Below are 18,712 nucleotides of genomic sequence, written 5' to 3'. Positions count from 1 at the left end.
AAAGGAGGTTCACAAAATAAATGACAGCATTGCAATTTATGCACAGAATAGAGTTTAGTTTTTATATTTCTAAGTGAAAACACTTGATTAAAACAACTTTGAAAGAAAAAGGTAATAACTTCATCCGCGTACAAAGAAACTTTATACCAGTTAATTGTATAAGTCATCTTCACTTCCAAATGGCATAAGCTTCTCTAGCATGTTACACTTACAACTTTAAGGCTATGTCACCAGAAAAAGTGGGTGGTCATCTTGAAAATGTCACCAACGCTCTACATTTCAAACCTGACAGATTTCCGGACACAAGATCACGTATTGTATGATTCCATTTATATGAAATTTTCAGAACAGGCAAACCCATAGAGATAGTAAGTAGATTAGTAGTTGCCTGGAACTAACTGCAGGGAGGAGGAAATGGGAGTGACTGTTAATGGCGCACGGTTTCTTTCAGGGGTGATGAAAATATACTAAAATTATATAGTGGTGATGATTACACAAGTCTGTAAATTTACTAAACCATCAGACTGTATGCTTTCCAAGGGTGAATTTTATGGTATGTGAATTATATCTCAATAAAACAATTATTTAAACGTTAGATTTAGATTTTTTAAAAATCTGACAGAATTCATAATGTCAAGGTATATATACTACAATAGACATCAGTCAGAGCTTTGCACCTGTTCCAAATGACTTTTTTTTTACCTTGGCAAGGCGGCTCATCTGATCTTCTGAGAGAGTGCTACTTGTTCTGCCAGGAGTTTTTGTGGGTTCTGATCCATCTGCTTCTACATTAGGCCAGACTTTCAAGTCATGCATCCCTTGGCGAAACATGCTAGGGAAAAAGACAATGTTCAGGGTAGAAGTAAATTAATACAGTTCATTACAGGAAATTTTAGATTCCTAAAAATAAACAGAATTCTACACATGGAAATGTATATCTCCACTGCCAAGCTTTAAGCCCCCAGTGGAATGTAAAGCAATTAACCAAGCAACTAAAATCCATGTCACACTGCTTTGTACATGCCATTCTTTTTTCTTCCAAGCAGTCAGAACTATGACAGAGAATTCTACACATAGAGTGGAAGGAGAAGGATGAGAAATGAGCACATACATTTCATCACTTTGGTGAAGATCTAAGGAATAACAGAGATCAAACTTCTAACCAATTGAAGAATGTCACATTTACAATGACTAAAATCAAAATTTAAATAATTACATAACTGTTTTCTTTAAATGATATTACAGTAGACTATACAGTCAAACTGCCTGTACTTGAATCACAGCTGTGCTATTACCCACATGACCCTAGGGTAAACTACTTAAACCTCCCTGTACCTCAGTTTCCTCTTTTATAAAATAGGATAAAAGGACTTGTATCCCACAAGGTTACTGGAAAAATTAAATAAATCAGAACAAGTAAAAAGTCATTAGAACAGTGACTGGCCTACGGTAAGTATTCAATAAATGTTAGCTATTACTAGTGTTTTTGCTGTACAAATTGATTTTTCTCCTTTCTTTTCCATAAAAGGCATGTTCTAAAACTGAATACAATAGTAGACTCACACAAAAACATTTCCCATGTCTATAAATCAAAATTTAGCATATAGCCAGAATTCAGCCTAAGCTTGGTTATCCTGCTTCAAAGTGAAAGAATATATAACCTTTGTCCTGTTTTTGTCAAAAAGCTACCAAGAAGATATAAAGATGAAACTAACTCGTAAGAGCTTTAGACAACTATGCGTTTTAATTATGCTGCTGCCAAGTTTCCATGTTTCTTTCTGATGAGGAGGTTAACGATGTTCTTCTGTTAATGTGTTTTCTTTTTTAAAAAAATATTTTTGAACAAGAATTTTCAAACATAAAGTCTACTCAAACAGCATCTACTCAAAGCTCAATAAGTTATTTCTTATTCTTAGAAATAAAAAGACTATAGAAATTGCAACAGAAAGAAAAAAACTCTAAGTGTGTGTAGATGAACAGGCACATCTAAAGCATTTCATACACTTTGACATTTAATACTTTTTTAAAAAAACAAGGTACAGGCTGGGCACGGTGGCTCACACCTGTAATTTCAGCACTTTAAGAGGCTGAGGCAGGCAGACCACTTGAGCTCAAGAGTTTGAGACCAGCCTGGGCAACATGGCGAAACCCCGTCTTAAAAAAAAAAAAAAAAAAAAAAATTATAATTAGCTGGGTGCAGTGGTACATGCCTGTAGTTTCTGGGGGGCTGAGGCAGGAGAATTTCTTGAGCCTGGGAGGACGAGGCTATAGTGAACCATGTTTGCACCACTGTACCCCTGCCTGGGTAAGAAAGTGACACTCCATCTCCAAATTAAAAAATAAAATAAAATAAACTGTCTCCTTAACTGCTAGTGGTTTACATAAATTTTTTCAAATCATTATTATAATGTTCTGGCTAATAAAAAATTTCTTCATAGATTTTCCTAAGGTAATAAAGATTTTCACTAAACATTATATAATGTGTATAAGTAATGATGCCATAAACATTTAAATTGGGAACTATAAAAGACAGTTACAAACTCATGAGCACAATAAGATCAAAGACCGTATCTGTTAAAAGGTCCTAAAGTTGGCAATAAACCAGGTAATTCTAGTAACTGTATTTGCAAAAGCTTACCTTATGGGCCCATACAAAATGCATCAGCTGGCTGTGATGAATCAAAATTCTCAATATTTATTTATCATGTTAAACATCAAAAGAAAGTTACAGTACAAAAAACACACATATACACGCCTCTTATAAAGTTAATTTTCTTTCTCTTTCAACTGAGATACAGATTCAACATTAAGCAGTCCTGCTTAGAGCAGTCTCTAAGGAACTATGTACAGTGAGATAATATCACTTTAAATAAATATCCTTAAATGTACCTTCAGAAATAGCAGAAGGCTTCCCTTCCTTCTCTCTACTTTCCCAACCCCCAGTGAATACTTTGGCTGGCTGAACTTAACTGAATCAAAAATAAGCACATTTGGCAAGAAGTCAGTTTACTAAATGATTTAGGTGCCTTGGGATGGAGCTAGAGAAGAGATTTAAGGATAGGGGACGTGGAGGGTATGGGTGATGCCAAGTGACTCAAATGAGCAAGTGAACGTATTACTTTCTTTTGACACTAATGGAACTTTGCAGAGAGTTACACAGCCTCCAGGTGGCAAGGCAGAAGATGCTCAGAGCATCGTGTCCACTTGGGAAATTAAGCCAAACAGGCAAGACAGAAGAAACAGCACAGCAGGATCTCCTTCTGACTCCAGCAGAGGCCCCAGCAACAGCTGCTGTTGATATTCCAGCTTGCAGTGCCAAGCCACTACAGCACCAACTGCCTTGACTTCCAGGATTCACACTTAGAAAAAACAACTGCAAGAGAAATCCGCAGCTTGCATGTGGTTCTTTGCCAGTTCAACCTAACAATCAATCCATTCTTAAGCTACTTTGAAATTTCACAAGCTAGGCTTTCAAATTAAGGATGATACATTATTCTAGCCTTATCCCTAACAAATCAGTCTTTCAATTATTTATTAGACTATTCTCCAAGAAGTTCTGCCTCACACTGACTCACGTAAACAAAACAGATATTAGCAAACAGCAAGAGCAGATAGTCACAAGATTACCAATACTACAATACTAGATGTCTTGAGGATCAATTTAACAGTATTAAGTACACATGAGAACCCTTTAGGGGAAAAGGCGAGGGACAGCTGGCGTTATTTCACTGCATAAGAAACATCTGAGGAAACTATGGTTTAAGGCAGCATTTCCCTAAGTTACGAGAATGGTAGTGGCACATGGCATGGTTTTTGAGGACAGGTGGAAGAAAATCTGCACATGCTTCCTGCTGAGACCACCCAGAATATTCATATTGCCCTGTCTCCCTGGATGGCAGCACCATGCAGGGAAGTAGCTGTGAGCCAGCAGCACAAGGAGATGTCTGCACTCTGCTGTAGCACCAGGAACATCCTGAACATTATCTTTCACAAATCAAAGCTGCACAAGAAGACCTGTAGCTGCTGAGGACTAGGGAATGCCTGGCTTTTCTTCAACGCCAGGCAGCTCACCCGCAGCGCAAGGCTGCAGGACAGAGAGGAAACAAAACAAAAAGTTGTTTTAATTTCATAGAGTTTCTTAGAATTCCTTCTTCTGAGGTGAAGGTCAGTACAAGCGCCAGCACAGGGGGAATACAAGTTGGTGATTTAGTCTTTTTTCACTCCACCCCCTCAAAATATCTTAGACCTGTATTAAAATCTTACGTTATGTTAGTTATGTTTGGATAACTGCCTACAACTATATAGGAGTTGAACTGATTGAAAATGATGTAAAGCCTGATCTTCACCTTAAGCTGAGAGTGAGCTGAATATCCCGTGTATATCTGACTATGGAAAACAGAACCATTCCAATTAAAGGACCTTTTTTGCAGATACTGTATGCATATTTTGCAAATCAAATGAATTCCATATCATGTGTATTCACTAGGGATTCTTTTGCTTCAATTTCTAAAATTTAATAGCATAGTTATTGTCATTATATTTAGTCTTACTATTACCCACTAATGTTAAATAATACCTGTTTTCCATGTACAACAGGGATATCATGTTTTTCTTTTAAAATAAGTGGAAGTTTAAAAAAAGTAAGTTGGGTTAAATAAAAATATCAAGTCAAGAACAATAGGCCAGGTGCGGTGGCTCACGCTTGTAATTCCAGCACTTTGGGAGGGCGAGGCAGGCGGATCACCTGAGGTCAGGAGTTTAAGACCAGCCTGGCCAACATGGTGTAACCCTACCTCTACCAAAAATACAAAAATGAGCTGGGCGTGGTGGCAGGTGCCTGTAATCCCAGCTACTCAGGAGGCTGAAGAAGGAGAATCGCTTGAACCCAGGAGGCGGAGATTGCAGTGAGCTGAGGTCGTACCACAGCGGGGCAACAGAGTGAGAATCCATCTCAAAAAAAAAAGGATAATATACTTAGTAAAGAGATATGAATGGAATTCTAAAAGTGATAAGTAAATGACTCAAGTTGGAGAAATCAAGCTTTAAGTGAGATAATTTCACGCAATCAGTGCTTCTAACAGGTTTCATTCATATCGGGCATCTGATGTGTTCGCGACATGAAGGAGTAGGATGACCTATTTTCCAGTTAGAGTTAAGAGAAAACAGATGACTTTCCAAGATTCAAAGTCTTATTTTAGTTAATGGCAGAAAACAAATTTAAGTAACCACTCACTTATTGCTACTGCTCCCTTTATAGAAATCCTTGGGGTTTAATGACTTTTTTAAAGTAGAACAAGTGCTACTGATTTATCTTTTAAGCACGCTGGCAGCTTGGTTTGGATGGGAGGTAAAGGAATTTTCCCTTCACTGGGATATACACAGAATTACAAATAAAGTGGGCTCCAAGGGAAGGAGTAAAGAAGAGGAACACATGAATGTATGTATAAGTCATATTAATAAACTACTATCACAAAGGTCAGTTCAGTGCTTCTCAAAATGTGGTCCATAGGCTCCCTTTCACAGAATCACTCAGGAAGATTGTTTAAAATGCTGATTCTTGGGCCCTACCACAGACACAATGAGTTAGTGAGAACCCAGGAAGATGCTTTTCTCATAGGCTTCCCAGATGATTCTTAAACACAGGTTGATTACTACTGATTTAGTGTAGTACCTTAAAAAAAAAGTGCCAGAAGCCAAACAAAACAGTACCAAAAATCAATCTGAGAGTTTGTTTAGATGTAGGCAGGTCATTTCACTGCAACTGTGGACATTTCAATTGTCCCACAATTATATCCTACTCAGAAAATCCCCTGAAACTAGATCCTAAAGTCCTCTAAAATGCACGAGTACTAACAGGTGTTTTTATGAGAGAACTTCCTATTGATATTCCAGAAGGTAAACCACTTGTGATGAATCTGGGAGGAAAAACTAAGAGGAACGTCTAGTTATTTCTCAAAAACATTTAGCCACTAAAAAAGAGCTGTACATTTTTCTTTTTCTTCTCTGTTGCAAACAAGCCCCTCCCTAGTACCAAAAAATAAGGGGTAAATACTCTGTAAAAGAAATAATACTGATTTAGTAATATGTCCATTCTGCTGTAACATGCTATTTTATCAAGAAGTATATTTTAAAACTGAAAGTTACAATGTTTCAGACTATATTGAAATTATTTTTCCTGTGCGGATTTTAATAACAAATATCTCTTTAATAGCCACATTAAACTAAAATACCTAGGTATTAGTAAGCAACCAAGCTATTCCAAATGGGATTACATCTAGATTTCATGGATGAGCTCAGAAGCCTTTCCGACACACTCTATTTCTGGATAGAAAAGTTTAATATTATAAAGGCATCAATTCTCTCTTTAATTAACATATATAATTCAGTAAGATTTTCTAACAAAATAACAGTGAGTTTAATTGAGAAAATAATATTAAAATTTATCTGCCAAAACAAACCTGGAAATATTTTAAAAGAAAGACTAATAAGAATTACCCCTATCTAATATTTAAACATTTTATAATACTATCCTAACTGACAGAATAGCCCAGGAATGATACCTAATATTTATTGAGGTCATTTTAATATGTATTCAATACATAAATATACGATATAATATTTATCAGGACCATTAAATGTATTTAGTAATGTAATAATCATAAACTACCTAATGAGGGAGATACTATTGTTCTTTCATTTAACATATGAAGACATTGAGGCATAAGATTAAGTAATTTGCCCAAGGATACACAGATACTAAGCAAAGAAGCCAAGATTTGAAGCCAGATAATCTACAACTTGCTTTCCTAACCACTATAGCACTATACACTAAAATGCCTCTCTTAGACTTCAACACAAGATGAATTGAGTATATAAGGATGCTATTTTAAAATAGCTGGACAAGATGGCTTATTTAATAAGCAATGTAGGGACAAATATTCAAACCATTTGTTTTGGTTTTCTCTAAAAAGCTATTCTCACTATATCCTTCCTTTCACAATAGTAATTTTAGATAAATCAAAGATTTTAATGTAAAGGAATAAAAGCATACCAGAAGAAAGCATTTTAAAGAACCTTAAATGGGAACTTTCTAAAACATTAAATTCACAATCCAAAAACTAAAAACTTTGGGAGGCCGAGATGGGCGGATCACGAGGTCAGGAGATCGAGACCATCCTGGCTAACACGGTGAAACCCCGTCTCTACTAAGAAATAACAAAAAATAGCCGGGCGAGGTGGCGGGCGCCTGTAGTCCCAGCTACTCGGGAGGCTGAGGCCGGAGAATGGCGTGAACCCGGGAGGCGGAGCTTGCAGTGAGCTGAGATCCAGCCACTGCACTCCAGCCTGGGCTACAGAGCGAGACTCCGTCTCAAAAAAAAAAAAAAAAACTAAAAACTGATAGCTTCAAGATAACAATTTAAAATACATGAAGAGCAAACAAATACATACTAAGTCAAAAGAACAAGCCAAACCAGAAAAGCAGTATTTGTAACATAACCCACAACGGGCTAATTTCATTCATCTACAAAGACTCCTTATATATCAATAAGAAAACGACAACTCAAAAAAAAAAAAAAAAAAAAGGCAAAGAATTTTATGGTATGTGAATTATATCTCAATTTCTAAAAAGGACAAAGTACCTTGAAAAGCAATTCATGGAAACATAAACACAAATAGTCAATAAACACTCCAAAATATGATCTTCCTCATCCTTAATGACGTAAAAATTAAATAACATTTTTTAACTTTAAAGTAGACAAAAATTAAGACATTTGTAATATCCAGACAGATTAAGATCTATACCATTTCACACTGAAAGGAATCAGAACTTCTTTCAGAGATTTCAGGTCTGGAGCAGAAAATTATCAAATGATCCTGGAAAAACTTGTCTACCACAAAGCAAAGAAGCTACCAATCACTACTAGTGTACTGTCCAAAGGACATGGGGTCTACTTGAAGGAGCTCCTACTGACCAAAAATGGGATTTTTTGAGCATTATAAAGAGTAAAGACAGCAATGGACTGAAACATATAAAAAACAGAATGTACAAAAGCCATCAATCACCACCTTTACAAGTTACTAGGGCACAAACTCATTAGTCTTGAAATTGATAAAGGGAAAGAAAATTAAACATTTATCTGTCTTTCCTATATGAACTAACTAAATACTTGATGAAGGACCAAGTTCTTCAGTGAAAAATTCCAATTAGTAAATGCAGAATAATAATAGAAAGTCACAAATTCTCTAAAGATAGACTGAGTCCTCTGTCCCTGGAGAAAAAGGATATAGCGAAAATATCCTTTGGAACTGTGGGTTTTTTTTTTTTTTTTTACAATAAACATTTAGTATTTGTACATGTTTCAAAAACTGAATTATCTTTTCTATCACAATCATTACCATCATTAGCAAATGAATGCTTTTTAATCCTGTTTTTCATCCTTTCTATCAATATTATAAAAAAGCAGATAAACCCTATAACAAAGCAGTTATAATATACGTCAAGGTCACTTTTCCCTAAAAGCAAGGTTCTATTTCCCAATGACTTCTATTTTCTAGCAGAAATCACACTACCAATCACCAACAGTAGAGCAATATAAATTGATTTCTTTATCTATCTGTATATCCTATAGGAAATACATACTAAATTCAGTATAAGGAATGATCAAATCATATGTACCTAACTGGTTTACACCGGAGCCTGGGCATAAACTATTAAAGCCTTCCCTCATTCTGAAAAAGAAAAGGATCAGAAAGCAGCTACACTCCTACAGATGAGACCAACAGAATGCTTACCCGTATTTTCCAAAGAGCGAAACTGTTGTTCCTCCTACAGGCACTGCTTTTCCAGGTCCATACACATCCCATATGGTGAGCGCCACTTGGGCATTCCTGGGCAGGTCAGGGTATTTTACTGGTAGTTTCAGCCATTCGTTCCAGCTATGGAAATAAAGTTAACATAAATCAGAAATATATATATGCATGTGTGTGTATATATATGTGTGTATATATGTACGTAGATGAATAAACGTGTGTGTGTATATGTATATAGATAAACCCTCTATATATTTATGTAAATTTTCTTATACATTTAAACTTCACACTGTATTCGATAATTTCAACCCTCTTCAAGAGAAGCTGGCTTTTAAATTCCAAAAGAATACTGTGCCAACATTATACAAACTATTCCCTAGCAGACACATAGAATTCTATTTCTGTTTACTCAAAATTATTCTGTTCATTCAAAGTTATTATCTAAGGGACATATCCTAGTCTATGTTAAATACATCTGTATTGATAAAACATTTAACAAAATTTCCAAAAACTTAAACAACAAATCATTTATATATGCCATATAAATTAGGGATGGCTATCAATTTCAAGAAAAAGAGTTATTGAATCCTTTTCTTCTACGAAATACTTTTTTTAAAAAATCACAAGCTTAAGAAAGCCAGTATCTACTATAGATAGGCTCAAACAACTAAATGAAATTATTTAATTACTAGCCACACAGTAGGGCAGGCTAAAAAAGAAAAACACTAAGCAGTGCCATCTTTTGCCAATGAATAAACCACACACCAGCTAAAGTTAAAGACAACAATAAGCAATTTCTTTTTGGAAAATATTGTGAAATTTCTTATTCTGTCCTTTAATGACAACGAGACAATACCAATGACCAACTAATCATTTGTCTCAAACCTTTTGCTATCCAACACCAGGCAACAACACCTCTTTCAATCAAAGCAACTGCACTTAATCTGTTTTATATACTAGGCTTCTGCAGAAGAGTTCTTTTGAAAAAAAAATGATGCTATTTTGGAAGGCCGAGGAGGGCAGATCACTTGAAGTCAGGAGTTTGAGACCAGCTTGGCCAACATGGTGAAACCCCGTCTCTAGTAAAAATACAAAAAAAAGTTAGCCGGGCGTGTTGGCACGCCTGTAGTCCCAGCTACTTGGGAGGCTGAGGCAGGAGAATCGCTTGAACCCAGGGGGCAGAGATTGCACTGAGCCAAGATCATGCCACTGCACTCCAGCCTGGTGACAGAGTGAGACTCCATGTCAAAAAAAAAAAAAATCCTTCAGCTAAAAACTTTGAAAACTGCTCCAGATATTCTAGAAGTTATAGAAAAATCTAGTCAGACACCAAAAAGGTATATATTTTGGACACCACTTTGTTTTCTTCCTCTTCATGCATCATCCCTATCCCATCTGCTAACCCTCATTAACCTTAAGATTACATTCACCTGGCAACAATCAAAACATCACAAGATTGCAAAGCCTAAATCTGGATGGTCCAATCCCCACCAAGTACCCCCATCACCGCATACCACTGTGCTAGCACTCGAATCTGATTAAAATACTTCTGTATCCTAACTTTGTAATTTTTGAATTAGATGGTATTAAAATCTCTCTACAGCCATTTTCAAAACCTTTATGAGACAATGTGAAATATAAGTAGTTCTTAAAAATGTAAACTACTTCCCTGAAGAATAATATTCACATAAGAAAAACTTAGAAATCTGCAGTACATACACCTAAAGATGAGAATTTACCTTAAGTGTAATTAAAGAAAGTACAAGTGTCCCTCATGGGATCTGTTAGTGTAGCACAAAACAGGACATGATATGATAGACTTGAATAAATTTTGAATGAGTTCCTCATTATTAGAACTCTCACAACCCACTATCAGAAAGTCAGAAATCAAACAGATTTAAATCTCATACTGGCCCTAAAACACAATCTGAACTAAGGAATGCAAAAATTTGGACAGCAAGAGATCCCTTTATGACCTAATTTATTCTTTCCGAGGTTTACACAGTATCTCTTTTAAGCAAATACTTACAAAGAATAAGGACTATTTAAAGTTTTTACCTCCATTCATTTTAGGATGGCAATTTTTGTTTTGATGAACTACCAATAAATTCAACTTTTGAACACTAAAGAGCAGGATGTATAAAATGTGCAAATGTTTTCTCTTAGTCTTCTAAAGACCATTTTTTTTTTACTTTATTTTATTTTATTTTTATTTTTGAGACAGAGTCTCGCTCCATTGCCCAGGCTGGAGTGTAGTTGCTCAATCTCGGTTCACTGCAACCTCTGCCTCCTGGATTCCAGCAATTCTCCTGCCTCAGCCTCCCAAGTAGCCGGGATTACAGGTGCCTACCACCATGCCCAGCTAATTTTTGTATTTTTAGTAGAGAGGGGGGTTTTACCATGTTGGCCAGGCTGGTCTTGAACACCTGACCTCAGGTGATCCACCCAGACAGTATTTTTTTAAAAAGTCTATTCTCATGGTATTTTACCAAAAATAAGGTGTTGTTCTAAATCTATTGTATACATAGCTTAGACATTTTAATTTCAAAGTAGTTTTAAATAATTTTAAGTACTTTCCTTATTAAGTACTTTCACAATTTAAAAATTACAAATTTTTAAAATTCAAACTTTTAGAGATCAAACATGGGAGTTTTCACATTCTTGCAAATATATAATATAAAAATTAATGCAGAGAAGAGTTGGCAAATGGGAGGACGAGGAGAAAACCTTTCATCTTTTAATTGAGAATTTGCTTTTGCTGTAATCTCCTTTTTTGTCAAGTCATGCAACAAAACCCACCATACATTTTTCCTCACCAAAATGTTTTTGACTTTCTAGACCTAAATTTGTTTTAACTCTTTTGTGAGTAATAGGTGACCTCAAAAATCTAATTAAAGCTTTGAGCTCTGTCCTTGAAAAAATACAGAAGACACAAAATTCTGCATACACCTTCAGGGGTTTGAAGACTTCCTGATTCCAGTTTAAGAATCTCTGATACAATTAAGGAATTCGTCTCCATTGTTTTAAATGTGATGATGATGGTACTATAGTTATGCTTTAAAAACAGATATACAGAAATACTTACAGTTAAGTTGTTATAACGTTTGAGATTTGTTTCAAAATGGTGAGAATACAAGATTGGCCATGAGTTAACAGTAGGTATATAACAGAAACGTAGGCGTTCACTGTATTATTCTATGTTCATAGTTTTAAAATTTTCCAGAATAAGAAGTATTAAGTATATAGAGACATATTTTTTACGTGTGTGTGTATATCTACATACACACATATCTCTCTATATATATATATACATATATACACAGATATATCAGATATATATAGAAATACAGATAGACTAGATAGACAGGCAGACAGATCTCTCTCCACAAAAGACTACTGAAGAAACTACACCATTAAAATATTTGGTTTTGACATAGCCAGATCACCAGAGTTCAGGCTTCTGCTCTCTGAAAACCCTTTCCAGCCACACTTGGTGACGCCTGGGACACACAGGGTTGAACCCTCTATGGCACAGTCTGGCTGTCCATGTGGTCACATCCTGTCTCCCAAGGAATACGCTTTCCTTAAAAGCATACAGCCTGTGTATCCTGCACTGAGCCTACCAGAGTGCTGAATAACACTCACTCATTAAACATCAGAACTGCACTATATAGTCTATCAAATAAGAAGTGTCAAGAAGTCATGTTAAAGATCCACAATACTCTTTTGAAAAAACAGGAACTTCATGTTCATCATATTTACCCTGCATCTTGACAATGTTTTGCTAATGTACCATACTGAATAAACCATGAATCTAAATAAATTAGTTTCATATGTAAAATAATAAAAATTTTAACTGAACAGATGGCAACAGAGCTATCTCTAAAGATCTGAGCTCCAAACATCAGGTTGGACAATATTTCAGACTATCCAGAAGTATTTATGCGTTCAAGAGCAGAAGATGGTAAAATGCCACAGATGTGTTTGGTCATGTAAATCAATCAAGTGCTTATCAAAATGTCGATATGCTAAATACAAACATAAATCCATTTCCATTTCAACTGCAGTTATAATACTGATATGCATAGTACTTTATCTGAGTATGCTTCTACTTCAAATGATTTGATCAATGCCTATAGGTATTAAGAAATTCTTCTATAATCCTACTAAATTATACTGGCAGCATCCATAAAGAAAGGTAAGAACAGTCTGGAACATACCATAAGCCAGAAAAAAACTTACTTCCATCTTGTACTAAATGCTTTGTAGGATGTTCTCACTGGCAAGGCCAAAGGCTTCCCTTCTGCAAAAACCTGACAAGTAACATAAAGATCCGAGCATGTCTCTTGGTATAGTCCTGAAAACTTCAACATTGGGTCTTCTAGGACAGCTTTATAACTCTTTTGTTCTCTCTTCCCTTCCAAGCTTCCTCTGAAAGCACAAGAGCAACAATGTTTTAGACCTGAATTTTTTAAACATGTACATATATGCATAAGAACTAAGCACGTACATATATGCTTTAAGCATGTATACATATGCATAAGTATAAAAAGAGTTTACCTTTGTGTTAAGGTATGCTACTTAAACAACATTTTCCTGTATATGCAATTAATGTCATTTTTATATATGGCAAGGGTTTCTTAAAATCCTAACATACCTAATATCAGTCCTATCTTCATCAACACATTTCTCTATTTTATACTTCTGAATTTTAAACCCTGCCACCAACCCTTGATCTACCCTCCAGAAGTCACCAGCTTTCTAGACCTTGGTTTCATTTTCTTCATTTCAAGTTGACCAAATATTCATCTGTTCTTTCAGGAAACGTTTACTATCGTGGGCATAGAAGTCCAGAAGAAAGAAAAGATAAACAATACAGTATTACAATAAAATATTAAGTCATTGCTTCTGGGGAGAACAATTTACTTTTAACTGCATGTTTTTATTCTACTCTTTCCATTTTTTTTTTTTTTTTTTTTTTTTTTTTTACTATGCATATGCACTGTCTGATCATTTCTTTAAAAAATAGTGGTATAAGTCATAAAAGATATGCACAGGATACTATCAGAGGGAGGAACATTTTTTAGACATCAAGATTACATCAGACACTGTGCCAGGAATTTTATATTTTCTTTCTTACATAATTTTCACCATATTCTCATTTTATAAATGAGGAAACAGAGACTTATAAACTAAACTCATTATCCAAAGTCACAAAGTAACAGAGCTGAGAATAAACACTAGGGCAGGGAAGCCAAAGCCAATATTCTTCCCATTACAGCGAAATAAATCAGAGTCTCAAGAGTACTTAGGCTGGCGTGGGGAAGGGACTTAGTACCCCAGATAGATGTCTGAAATGATCCTGAACAATGCATGACAGTTGGAGCAAAAGATGCAGAACGTCATCTCAAAGGGAAAGGCGACAGAGTGAGACCCTGTCTCAAAAAAAAAAAAAAAAAAAAAAAGGACCGGCTTTTTGGTTTTATTTTTAATGTTCAAACATTTCAAAAAATGCATTCGTATATCCAAGAAATAGTGAACATCAAGCTGAAGGAAAGCCCTTTATCAATACTGATCCTGTATAAACTACTAATGGTGTCTGCTATGGAAAATACGTTAAATGGGTGTATAAAGTAGCATACAAAGGTACAACGTGGTTGTTGACATATTACTTTTACCACCACCACCACAAACTAAAAAGTAAAGGATTTGTTAGCGAATAAGGGACTTCTGAAAATAAAATGAAACGATCATTCAAAGGTACATCTGACAACTGAGAAAATTTATTTATCACTTACTGCAGGCCTTTGACCAACACATATTTGTTGAATATTAACTGAACACACACAAGAAATGTTTATTAATTATGGATGATGCTGTGGTCAATAATTTGTGACAGCTTTGACAACACTTCTATATGACCACCTTAAAAGAGATGTAATTTCCAACTCTGTCTTGTCCGTCCCTCGTCATTATACCAGTTCCATTATCCTCATCTCAAGATATCACGCTCCTGACCTTTACTTCAGCCGCGGTGCCCCCAAAGTTTTCCTGCAACGACTCTTTCCTCCTATCTTCTTGGTACCCTTGCAACTGGCACCCTCATCTTTGACTTATTCCCAACTTCCCTGACTAAACACTGCCATAATACCCAAAGATTCACCCTAGGCCTCTATCACCTCCCGTGCTGCTAATATACCATGTGCTCATCTTATTCTCGACTATCGCATCTGATTGTGCCTACCTCTCCACAATTTCTGAAGCCTTCATTCCACCCTACAAGCCCCGTTCCAAAATAAAGATCGTCCTCTTACTTACGAAGAGACTCGATTTCTTAATTTACAATAAAATAGTAATAAACTCTCAAAAGGCTGAACAGCAAAAACTTTAAAGACTGTAAAATACAGTGGAACTTAAGGGCTATACCCACTGCTGTGCTTCTCACAGAGACCACGTATTAAATCCTTTTGCAACAGAGCCCCTCTCCACGATCCGCTCTCTAGCGCCTCCCTGGCTACAGCCCTCCCAGCCGCCCCCAGTCTGCGCCTTGAGACGAGTCACATACTTTCTCCCTCTCACTCCCAACAAGCCCCTACCCCCACGCCCCTACGCCCCAGCAATCCTACTCCCTGTCCCGAGGATTCTCTTACATCTTAAGCTGGACGTTGATATCCAGGTCACAACTGTAGATGTAGTGAAACTTCTCTGCTTCCCCCATCGCAACGTCGGCGAGGGTACGACCTATAGCGGAAAAAGTACAGGAAAGACAACAGAAATGAACCAGCTGAGTCCCACAACAGAGGAACTTCCGGTTCCGCCCTCGCCAGCACGCCTCCAATCCCAGCCTGGAGCGAGTTCCGACGCGGCGGAACTCCCGGCCGAAACAACTCTTCTGCGCATGTGCACAAGGCGCCCACCATCTTGCTTAAGGGTAAAGGTATACTGGAAACGGCTTATCCGATTACATTCCAGTTTTCCTGTCTTGACAGCACTTTTTTTTTTTTAAAGAAAAAGAGAAGCTATCATTTGAGCTTGAGCTGTACCTAAAACAATACAAAAGAAAATTCAATTCAAAAAGAATTACAACAGCTTTCACTGGCTGCCGTCTAAACAGGTTACAAGCACAAAAACTGGAATTTTGCCAAGTTTAAATTCCAGTGGCCTTCCCCAAAATTGTAGCACTAATTTGCTATCGCAAGCAAGGATTTTCTCTTTCTGCTCTAAACAATAGGGAAAGGACTAAATAGAGAACAAATAAATCTGAGTTTCATGTTTGGTGTTGTCAATATTAATGCTACTTTGGACATAATACTTGCGTGCATGTTTAAACTGGGAATATTCAAATTCAATGTAGTTTCAAGCCCTAACCCAAGTCAGAACCTAGAGGCTTCCTGTAATAACTCTAGAACACAGATCTCTAAACCCTATGAGCTCCTATAATGTTTATTTTTATAATTATTATAATCTAAAATTGTAATATTCACTTCCAATTAGATTGAAAACTCTTGGAAGGTAAGACTAGTGTGCCATTTACTTCTGTGTCTTGCCCCCCTCACTGTCTAATACATTGCTGAGTTTAATACTTCCTACTTATTGGTTATTACTGATGATATTGAATGAAAGTCTCCATTTTCTATGCGTTTATTTCTTTTTTCTTTCTTTCTTTCCTTTTTTTTTTTTTTCTTTTTGAGATGGAGTTTTGCTATTGTCGCCCAGGCTGGCTCGATTTCGGCAAACTGCAACCTCCACCTCCCGGGTTCAAGTGATTCTCCTGCATCAGCCTTCCAAGTAGCTGGGATTACAGGCATCCGCCAGCCAGTCCGGCTAATTTTTGTATTTTTAGTAGAAACGAGTTTTCACCTTGTTGGCCAGTCTAGTCTCAAACTCCTGATCTCCGATGATCTGCCTACCTCGACCTCCCAAATTGCTGTCTATGTCTTTATTTCTAAGTGCTGCATTTTAAGACGGACATCACTAGAGTATGTGCAAATTAGCGTAATTAGAATGTTGAAAGATTAGAAAAAAAAATATTTCAAAGAAAGGGTGAAAGGTGTGGAGCTGTTTAACCTGGAAAGGGGAAAAAATACCTAATGTACAATGTTTTACACAAAATAAGTTCTCAAAAATGTTTATGGAAGCAAGAAAAGGATTTGAGTAGAATAAAGAAAAACATGATAGTCATCCTCCTGTAACTTAAAGTTTAAACAAAAAGAGAGCACCTTTGATTTGTTCCTAAGAATAACTGCCACCAATGGTTGGAACTTACAGGAAACGTAATTTCAACAAACAGTACAAATTGAACTTTCTAATTATCAGAGCCATTCAACAGTAACACTGTTGTCACAAGTGCTCTGTTTAGGGCATAACTCCAGCAATGAGTGTGAGATTTGATGTGAAACCTCAATCTTGAATAAAATATTGACTATGTGTAAAGGACTAAATTATCTGATCCCAGTGGTGAATAAATTACTTTCACTATATAATGGTATTTAATGTATAAACCTAAGATAGTATTATATACATATGCAACCAAACAAGTTTACAAATATAAAAACTTCAAATTAGCAATCTTAACATAATAGATAGTGGGCTTTTTACAGAAACTTTATTGCTTGTAAAATGATTATGGAATATAGTGTTGACTACTCTTACAGGACTGATTCTTTGAAATTCAGCACATCTATACTGCCGTATTCCACATGATAATTCATTTTTCTAGCCCCTTTTTTCTATTCAAATAACTATGAACTCTTCTTTTGCATAACCACCATGATGTATTCTGGCTTTATCTGGGCTACAACACATCTTTTTAAGCCTGACTTTGTCCTTTTCTCATTGTCTCATAACAAAGTAATACTGATTGTTTCCAAAACGGTTGCAAACACAACACAGATAAAAGCACGAAAATCAAATGTCAGTACTTATTTACAAGATACTCATTCACAGAACCCAAGGCAGATTTAACTTTTTAAAGATTATCAAGAGAAAAAAATAACATTAAAAATGTATTATGGAGGGATCTCAGAAAACTTGACTGTAATTGTATTAAATATGTTAATACATCAGGGAAAACTAATGTGCCAATAAGGAACAAGATTTTGGTAATTCATGGAAGCATGGAAAGAGTTATTATAGAAACCAAAACTGTCAATGCCTTTTGTACCATAAGTCAGAGAAGTGTTGGTTGGTAGATGTGAGTACCAGAATTCAAGTAACAAGGCCATCTGTATAAGAGAAAAGGAAGCCTTAGGCAGCTTATTTTGAAAGGAGAGGAATGATTTTTTTCCTTCCCATGTGATTTTCACAAATCGTAAATATAACATACACTCATAATTATGGGATACAATTTGCATTGCAAGAGTCCACAGAGGCCTGTCTCCAGAAAAATAACTTACAGAAATAGGTGTTTTCCTGGTGTGGTAGGCTATTCCAATGATTATTATGTGATCCCATATTTAATTTTCCTTTGGAGTTGCAGTTTTGGCTTTGTGCTTCTTTTGCCATCTTGTTTCAATTTCTATTTTAATTATTCTAGTAACCAGTTTTAATGATGGCTTAGAAATGTGTTGATTGCGCTCCATTTGTTAAATTTTGTCCTTCTTTCTCTCTCTCTTTTTCTTTCTCTCTCTTTCTTTCTTTCTTTCTTTCTTTCTTTCTTTCTTTCTTTCTTTTCTTTTCTTTTCTTTCTTTCTTTCTCTTGAATCAAAGTTTTGCTCTGTTGCCCAGGCTGGAGTGCAGTGGTGCAAGCACAGCTTACTGCAACCTCAACCTCATGGGCTCAAGCAATCCTCCCACCTTAGCCTCCTGAACAGCTGGGATTACAGGTATGCACCACCGTGCCTGGCTACTTTTTAAATTTTTTTGTAGAGATAGGGTCTAACTATGTTGCCCAGGCTGATCT

The 18,712-nt window shown here is 36.1% G+C and overlaps 1 protein-coding gene across 2 annotated transcripts in view; it reads right to left on the bottom strand.

Moving 5' to 3' along the window:
• PIK3C3 (phosphatidylinositol 3-kinase catalytic subunit type 3) overlaps positions 1-15,615 on the bottom strand; it is a 127,758-nt gene extending 112,143 nt beyond the window's left edge. The window contains exons 1-4 of one of the 2 annotated variants that reach the window (XM_025365428.1): positions 15,462-15,615; positions 13,054-13,242; positions 8,794-8,937; positions 703-832 (exon numbers count right to left, since the gene is read on the bottom strand). In XM_025365428.1, the coding sequence (XP_025221213.1) occupies positions 703-832; positions 8,794-8,937; positions 13,054-13,242; positions 15,462-15,529 (531 nt within the window). In that variant the 5' untranslated portion in view covers positions 15,530-15,615. The remainder of the gene's footprint in view (positions 1-702; positions 833-8,793; positions 8,938-13,053; positions 13,243-15,461) is intronic. The other variant, XM_025365430.1, reaches the window with a different exon arrangement.
• Positions 15,616-18,712: the final 3,097 nt, after the last annotated feature.

This window comes from Theropithecus gelada, chromosome 18 (assembly GCF_003255815.1).
Source record: "Theropithecus gelada isolate Dixy chromosome 18, Tgel_1.0, whole genome shotgun sequence".
Lineage (NCBI taxonomy): Eukaryota > Metazoa > Chordata > Mammalia > Primates > Cercopithecidae > Theropithecus > Theropithecus gelada.
The sequence above is the reverse complement of the archived record's forward strand: the minus strand, read 5'-3'. Positions and strand labels throughout refer to the sequence as shown.